The sequence below is a fragment of the Hoplias malabaricus genome, chromosome 10 (assembly GCF_029633855.1).
Source record: "Hoplias malabaricus isolate fHopMal1 chromosome 10, fHopMal1.hap1, whole genome shotgun sequence".
Taxonomy (NCBI): Eukaryota; Metazoa; Chordata; class Actinopteri; order Characiformes; family Erythrinidae; genus Hoplias; species Hoplias malabaricus.
Window position 1 is genome coordinate 18,792,670 of NC_089809.1, and position 8,776 is coordinate 18,801,445.

The 8,776-nt window shown below is 41.7% G+C and overlaps 1 protein-coding gene across 2 annotated transcripts in view; it reads left to right on the top strand.

Moving 5' to 3' along the window:
* The window catches only part of nrp1a (neuropilin 1a), an 84,539-nt gene extending 76,130 nt beyond the window's left edge, over window positions 1-8,409 (top strand). Inside the window, exons 11-17 of one of the 2 annotated variants that reach the window (XM_066682741.1) lie at window positions 1,615-1,725; window positions 2,448-2,495; window positions 3,725-3,868; window positions 4,047-4,324; window positions 4,454-4,550; window positions 4,729-4,782; window positions 5,310-8,409. In XM_066682741.1, coding sequence (XP_066538838.1) covers window positions 1,615-1,725; window positions 2,448-2,495; window positions 3,725-3,868; window positions 4,047-4,324; window positions 4,454-4,550; window positions 4,729-4,782; window positions 5,310-5,596 — 1,019 coding nt within the window. In that variant the 3' untranslated portion in view covers window positions 5,597-8,409. The remainder of the gene's footprint in view (window positions 1-1,614; window positions 1,726-2,447; window positions 2,496-3,724; window positions 3,869-4,046; window positions 4,325-4,453; window positions 4,551-4,728; window positions 4,783-5,309) is intronic. The other variant, XM_066682742.1, reaches the window with a different exon arrangement.
* The last annotated feature ends 367 nt before the right edge of the window (window positions 8,410-8,776 follow it).

Consider the following 8,776-nt stretch of genomic DNA (forward strand, 5'->3'; position numbering starts at 1 on the left):
CACGTACACACATATGGACAATTCAAAACAGTTTACGCACCCTCAAACAGTGTGTCTGCCTCTCAGACAAACACAAACACAAACATGTAGGTTGCCACTCTTGGGAATGGAAATGGGAATACAGGATAACTTCATATGCACGCACCCAAGCACATTCCATTCCATCACTTGCTAAACTTGGAAAGGGACTTCTTTGCCTTAGAACACACTGCATGTAACCCTCCACCAAGAAGGTATTTTAGAAAGTACATATATATCAATATCAAAAAGAAGGTAATATATATATACTAGCAAACTAGCATAAATACAATAGCATCAGACATACACATGCACAGACTTGTGCTGTCAGTACTGTGAGTAATAAACGCAGGGTGCTAAGCTGTAGCAGGAGGTTTTAATCCACATGGCTTAACTGAACATGACTAATACTGGTAACTTTCTGACCCTTCAACCCTTTCAGTAACTTGGCCTCAAGTGCCCTTCCCCCCTTCAAATAGGGACCACTCACTTTCCCTTTCCCTCTCTCTCTCTCTCTCGCTCTCACTCTCCCCCATCCACCACACCCCCCCACCCCCCGCCCATAACCTCGGGAAACCCCAGCAGGCTTAAGGGCCGCTCATTACAAGCTGTGAGTAAACAGAGTGTATCGGGCAGTGAGCCCACAGGCAGCGGGGCACATGCAGGACTAATGAGAGGCTCCCTCTGCCTCCCAGAACACCACCAGGCCCAGGGTGGAGCTCCCCTGCCTGCCAGACCAGCACCCACACACATATGCATTGGTCCATATGACACACACATACACACACACACACACACACACACACACACACACACACACACACACACACACAAACAAACAAATTTACCAAGCCCAGGAGAAAGCTCCTGGTTGGTTAAATTGGTTGGTGGCAGTTTTTGTGTTTTGATTAACCACAAAGGTCAAAAATATGAACCTGTTTGACGATGAACCAAAACATATTATAACAATGTTGGCTGAAACTGTATATTAGAACATACTCTATTGTCTGTGTAAACTTGTATAGCCTCTGTTAGTAGGCCCTCTAGTGGCCAATTTGAACATCTTTAATATCAAAACACTTGTCTGTGCAATTAGTACTAAATCGTTCAATGATTTTGAGAAGTTGAAAATGAAATGACTTATGTGCTACTGTGTACAGTCGTCACCATACGACCCGAAAATCTTAAAAAAGCAACATGAGCCTAAGATTGCCATGTTCAATGCCAAGTGTGGGCTAAGGGGGTATAAAACCTGCCAGCATTGGTCTGTGGATTAATGGAGCAACACTGAATACCCTTGGGATGAGTTGGAATATTGTTTGTGATCCTAATCACCCAAACGCTGTACTTGACTTGTGGTAGACTGCAGTTAAACCCTTAGAGCAATGTTCCAAGATCTACTGCTATACTAAGCAATGGCGGCTAAATGGACGAGGAGGAAAACAGAGCACAACTACAACTACAGCTTTGTTACATCAAAAAACATTGTGTGATTACAATGGTGGAAACTAATGTAGTTTGTCTACTGTATAAACCTGAAGTCTACAAATTATGGACTGACAATATCTTTGTATCTCTCTCTCCTTCTCACTGTAGCACCCACTATGCCGCCCACGACCCCTGCTCCCCCCACCACCCCTTCAGACGAGTGTGATGATGAGCAGGCCACCTGTCACAGTGGAACAGGTGATGACTACGACCAGACAGGTGCTAACACCAGCCTGCAGAGAATGCGCCTTCCTCACCACACCTGCACACTGCAGAACTGCAGAGCTCTGGCTAAGCATGCTAACCGCTAACCCATTATTAGACTGCTAAAGTCTGATCTCTCTCTGCTAATACACATTTACTCTCCTCTGTCAGCTGCCCTAGAGTTGCTCATCTAATTACACAATGCACATAGCCCTTTCTCCTCCTCCTGGGTCCGCCCACTTTGGCCTGTTCACCACTGACCACACTTCTCCTCCTGCTCTTTCATCGCTAATGCTAACTGGTTTAGTTCCCGCTAACTGAGTGTACATATGCTCTTGCTAAATCACATTTCAGTCTGATTACTTATTTACTTGTATAGCTGCTTTCTCTTGTTCAATGCTGTCGCAATTGAAGCCCAAAAAGAACATGTTGAAGGTTATGAGTGTGTAAACTAGTATTAGCCTTGGGCTCCCTGGAAAAGTACAATCGTCACTATATGTCTAAAAAAAAATCCAGACACCTCTTCTAATATGCTCCTTCAGCTACTTCAAGGTGCACATAGTACGGAAACCAGGTGCACACTCAGCTTTTATAATCATATTAGGAAAGCACAGCCAGTAGATTGGGACACTTGAACAGATGAGCCTAAGGCTACCATGTCCAATGCCATACAGTGCCTTATAAAATATGTCTTTAGTTTTAGCTTTGTGCCTGATTTCATGTCATTTCTGGGCCAGGTGGAACAACCATGCCTGAGACCACTACAGAGATGGGTATCATACCAGGTAGGACCACTACTATCCTTCATGGTCTAATATACTGTGTGTGTGTGTGTGTATGTGTGTGTGTTGTCCTATTGATTACTACTGTCCTTTATTCATTGATTATCTGTGTATTTACCTAAGGACAGTCTTCTACTTATGAGTATAGATCTCAGGCTAATCCTTAAGAAGCATGAGAAAGTAAGCTCTGGACTGAACTGTTGGTGCGAAACTACTGTGTGTTGTGTAGCCGTTAATGAGTGTCGTTTTAGTTTAGCTTGTTCAGCATAATCGTTGATTAGCCAGGCGAGACTGCATGCTAATAGCCATAGCCTGACTGAGAGAGCAGTGCCCCTTATCTGACTGTCGCTAATTAGGCTGGATATGTGTGTGTGTGTGTGTGTGTGTGTGTGTGTCAGAGAAAAGTGGAATGTGTACGTTTGTGTTACTATATGTGTGTGGTCCTGAAGTGTTAAACCCCCAAAAAGATCTGCATGTTCCATTTTGAATGTGGTTGATTTGTGACGGGAGCCATTCAGACCGTTTTTGGGCCTGTGGTGAAGCTCCTCCATGCCCAGTACCTTCCACTGCTACAGTCCAAAGCCTCATGAAAATGGAAAAAGAGAAATAACTTTTAATTGGAAACTGGTATTTTCTGAGCAACAGTGGCTGTAAGCCTGAGCCGTGGTTTTTAATGGGAAATTCTTTCCTCTTCACTGGGCAAATACCCTGCGAAAGCCAGTCTGATTCCTTCGTTATTGTATTTTACACTGTGTGGAGAGAAGCCGAGACACAGTACAGACAGTGGAAACCCCAGACATGTCTTCTCTGAGACGTTAGGGTTTTTTTGAATTTCACAATCATTTGTTCTCTCATTTCGTCCTCTCCTGCTCTCTGTCACACAAAAGAGAGACAAGGCTGCATTAAAACAGGCTCAATTTCACACCTTCTGCCTGTTTCATCAATATTATGCACTTCTAAATATCACTCAGCATCTTCTGTCTGCACAGTCAGTAATAGCTTCTTTACTTTTGCAAGAATGTGTTTATTGGTCTCGTTTTCAAACATAGCACTACCCCCTAGTGGCCATATTAATTAACGTCACCCAGTTTACTAGCTCAGTACCATTCAAGGGCTAATGCAACAGACAGCTACTAAATCCTGTTTAATTAGAGATTAACATAACTTAACATAAGCATCTTAGTAATTCTAATCATATATGCTTTTGTTTTTTGTGTGTGTTTTTTTTCTAGCTTTCCTCTGGTTTGCTTGTGACTTCGGCTGGGCCAACGACCCCTCATTCTGTGGCTGGACGTCCGAGGATACCGGCTACAGGTGGCAGATACAGTCCAGCGGTACTCCAACACTCAACACTGGCCCCAACATGGACCACACAGGTAAGAGAGAGAGAGGGGAGACATGGAGATAATGTATAGTATATGTTTTAGGAAGTTTGGGTGCATACGTTGAAATTATATCTCAGCTGAAGGTAAAGAGATCTGCAAAAGCACAATGGAAATTCTCATTTCCTCTGAGTCCTGCAGCTTGTGTAAAGCTTGTGCTGTCTCTCTCCAGGTGGCTCTGGGAACTTTATCTACACGCTTGCAACTGGAGCCCAGGAGACTGAGGTGGCCAGGCTGGTGAGTCCAGCTGTGACCAGCCAGGGATCCGACCTGTGCATGTCCTTTTGGTATCACATGTTCGGCTCGCACATCGGCACACTGCACGTCAAACAGAGGAGAGAGAGCAGCCAGGCCACAGCGGACATGCTGCTCTGGACAGTCAGCGGGCACCAGGGCAACCGCTGGAGGGAGGGCAGAGTGCTCATACCACACTCAAGCAAACCCTACCATGTGAGTACCATGTGCTTCAATGAAAAAAAATAATAAACCAGTAGTAACCAGTAGTTTAACACAAAATAACAGATACACATCCTCAGAAAAGGAAGCTCTAACACAATGTGATGTATGTGTGGTTTTCAGGTGGTGATAGAGGGTGTGGTGGAAAGGAAAAGCTGGGGTGACATTGCTGTGGATGATATTAAAATCCTTGACAATCTCAACATGGCTGACTGTAAAGGTGAGTGAACAAGCTGAAAAGTCCTGAAGCTATGACCCTTAAACCTCTCTAGACCAACAGACAAGGATGATTTTCTACTGTTTAATTTCAGCTTAGTTTACGTTGGGGGGGCTTTCTCCTTATTCTTTCACTTAATGGAACTGTTTCATTGTGTGTGTGTGTGTGTGTGTGTGTGTAGACCCAGATGTACCTACAGAGCCTATGCAGCCTGAGGACAACTTCAATGAGATCAGTGAGTGCACTTTTTTATTTTATTTTATTTTTTAACTGTGTAATTTAGGTTTTATTGATTTTGCTGCTATAATTTTGTTTTATATTCTCTAACATTTTAACCATTTACCATGTGTCAAACTTTGATTTGAACTGACTGGTAAAACAGGCCATAATGACTTTTAATATAAACATATATAAAATATATTGTCACTCTCCAATGAAAAACATGTATCTCCATTTTTGTGGACTTTTAGCTTGCTACATAATTTGAACACAGCGGCTGTCCTTCACATTGTGTGGAAATGTCATGATGAATGAACCAATAGAAATGCTCCAAATAACTCAGAATATAATATTTTTATTCCCATTAAACTTTATGAAGGTTTTTTTACTTCTCCTGTTAAGTTGCTATTTTGGAGGCACGTGTTTCTCATTGGACAGCGCTGATATGTTGAAATATAGCTAAAAACATAATCCATAAAACTTTACAGCATCCGTATGTCTTCATCTCTGTCTAATGTTCTACTGTTCTACGCTTCTCTCTAGTTGTGGACATCACTGATTTCCCAGACACTGTGGAGAACAATGAGATCAGTGGACCGGGAAATATGCTGAAAACACTGGACCCCATCCTGATCACCATCATCGCAATGAGCGCACTGGGGGTCTTCTTGGGGGCCATCTGCGGCGTGGTGCTCTACTGCGCCTGCTCGCACGGCGGCATGGCCGACAGAAACTTATCCGCTCTGGAGAACTATAACTTTGAGCTGGTGGATGGTGTGAAGCTAAAGAAGGACAAGCTGAACTCACAGAACGCATACTCAGAGGCATGAGGCTCCGACAAATGAGAGAACACCTCTCCTCGGAGACGGAGGGGGGCAGGGCTACAACGGACAGCTGCTGCCCTCCCACTGGAGGAGGACAAGGCTCTGAGGTTCTGGGAACCAATTGGGAGGAGAATTGGGACTGAGCCATGCTTTTCTCAGGAGCTGCAGTGACAGAAACCTACCATTAGGGGACACTGTGTACAAAACATTGAATATGAGGATTAAGAAAAATGAGACATACAGAAATATGTACAGATGATTATTTTAATTTTTTATTTTATTATTTTTTATTATTTTTAGTTGCTCATTTCTACAATCGGATGCTGGTGTTGAGACCAATATATGAAAATGTTATACGTATTTATCTTTTTCTTTTCTGTTAATGGGAGGGAAGACGAAAAAAAAAACATTTTTAAAAAACAAACCTTGTTTTTTGTGTTTTAAAGAGATGTGTAAAAAAATCCCAAATGAACCATGGTTGATAAATGGTGGGGGTATTTGGCTCCTAGCGGGGCACATACCTGAGGGGGCGGAGCTACTATCCAGCCCCCAATGGGTTTCAGCTGTGGTTCAGTTAGTGCCTTTGGTACATCTTTTTTGGCCTCCTCTGTTGAGTTTTTGATGTGTTTTACATCCCTTTAGTTCTGAAACAAAACACAAATGAACATGCAGCTGATATGTAATGAAAGAAAGGAAGGAAGAAAGAAAGAAAACAAATGTTGGTCACATCTGCTAAACATGACCCGGTTTAATTCATTTCGCTTTAATGTTTAGAGCTCACATATTGTACATAAGTTTTAATATATTTTATTGCCCTTTTCAACGAAATCAAGTAAAAGGACAAAAAAGAAGCTGCAGTATCCCTTTTTCTTTGGTTGTGTGTTGTAGATACAATCGTCTGACTGTATTGTGGAAGTGAAACGTGTGCTGTTTCCGTCCTGTTGGGTTATTTTTGCCACCCCTTTCCCTGGAGATGTAGCTCGTGTGTAAAAGCTGGTGGTTTGATGAATTCAGTGTGTCATACGATACACACAGACAGACACAGTGCCACTCATCCTCAGATTCTCAGACGAGACTCTTTTGGGAACCCTCTGCTCTTGCTCTGTGCATATTTTATTTTATGTTATTTTATTTATATATATATATATTTTTTTTTTCATGGAACATTTCTTATGTGGCTCCATAAATGCTAAAACATTGTCCACCACAGGGTCTGTTATTATAAAAGTTGGTGAAATGTTGAGGGTGAAGGCAAGCAAAGCTCTTATCTGTTTCTGTCTCTCTTTATATCTCTCTGCTCATGATCCAGATGTGCATCAGCATACCAAAAAAAAAACCCACACAAAAAAAAAGAAAAAAATGAACAACAGCTCATCATCACCTTGCATTTATCTGGAATAAGCTGCCACTTGCTCCATATACCCCCCTTAACAAAGTGCTTCTTACGCCGTCCACTCACCTCAAACTCACTTTGTGGTCAACTTCTACGGGCTGCACATTTTGAACGAGACTCATGAATGTGGGGGTGCCTAAAGAATGGTGCTAATTTCTTCACTGTAGCGCATCTCCCATCGTAGCCTCACGTTCAGAACTGCTAATCTCATGCTATTGTGTCTTTGCTGATGTCACACTTGACCAGTCAGTCGGAGGCTGTGGTCATAAGTTTGGCCTTGTGCTTGATGTCCCTGAATCATAACATTGGCCTTGTGTCTGTACCAAAGGACCTTTGCCAAACTAAAAAGGGGGATCGGGGGGGGGGCACACTGTCTAACACATCTACAGGAACAGCACTGAAGCCACCTCATCCTTCACACCTCTGATAATGCACTGGATTTTGGGAAGAAATCACACAAAAGACTCACTGCTGATACGGGATATACGGAATAAGCGTGGAATATCTAACGATCTTATGCTGGTCTGTCACATACTGTCAATGTGTTGCATCACTTGTATTGGGAACAGAGCACTGGTCATCCTTTACAAGCAAATCTCTACAACCTAAGAACATTCATATACATCACATGGAATAACCAAGTTGGCTCCTACCATAACCCTTACCACTGACTACTGTTTTAAAGGTTTCTAGGTATGTTTATGTGCTGTGTTGTGTTCTGTGGCAAACTAAAAAAAAATCAACAACAACAACATACAAACAATCACATCCTCTCTTCATTCCCCTCTGCTAGTTTCCTAACTCCAGTTCATGAACCCACTTCTCAAAGCTACGTGTGAGTCAGCTGAAGCTAAAGAAGGACGAGCTTCAGTGAGATTTCATGAAGAAAGCATACTGTAGCGTCAAGAAAACAAAACAAAAAAAAAACACAAAAAATAAGAACAGAAGAAACGATGTTGCACTGATAGATATATTTAAAAAGTTTATGTGTTTATAGCATTCATTTGTAAAAAACAAAATCCGAATAAAAAAAAAAGACTGTGTTCTTTTTTTAATAGTTTCAGGACATGTGACATGTTTCTGAAATATATGGTTATCAAGATGTTTTCATTATTGAAAAGTATACAAATTTCCTATAGTTCAAAATCTAAAATTCCCACTTACCTGATTATCTCTTCATTTTTGTACTGTCCTTCAAATTTTGTGCTGATTTTTTTTATAAGAAGAAGAGGAAAAGAATCTTTTATTTTCAATACTGCTTCTGTATAATTGCTGTTGTAGGAAGACAAAACAAACCTGAATAAAACAGCAAGGCCTTAAAAACTGAAATCACTGTTTTGTATTTCCACATTTGCGTCACGAGAGAGCAAAGCGCCGATGTCTACTGTCTCTGATCAGCTCAGATCAACGAACTTTCCAAAGATTCAGATCCAATAAATGTTTTCCTAAGAGAAGCTGTGTTTGGTTTATTATTTTTTCATGTTATTTTCTGATACAAGGGCTCCATTGCAAAACATGTCATCTCATGGTGTGGATATGATACGGGAATCATAAAAAGCAATTTAAAGGGAAACTATAGAGTTTTGCCTTTTAAATATTTGCTTAAGTCATTTTGCCACACAGCTCCAGGGTCCTGGGTTCAGTATTAGCCCCCAGGTGATTATCTGTTTGGTGTATTCTCCCTGTGTCTGCATGGAGTTCCTCAGACCGTCTCAAACACATTTTGGTAGGTGGGTTGACTGTGTGAAACTATCCATATGTGTTTGATTGTGTGAATGGCTGGCTGAGTGTGT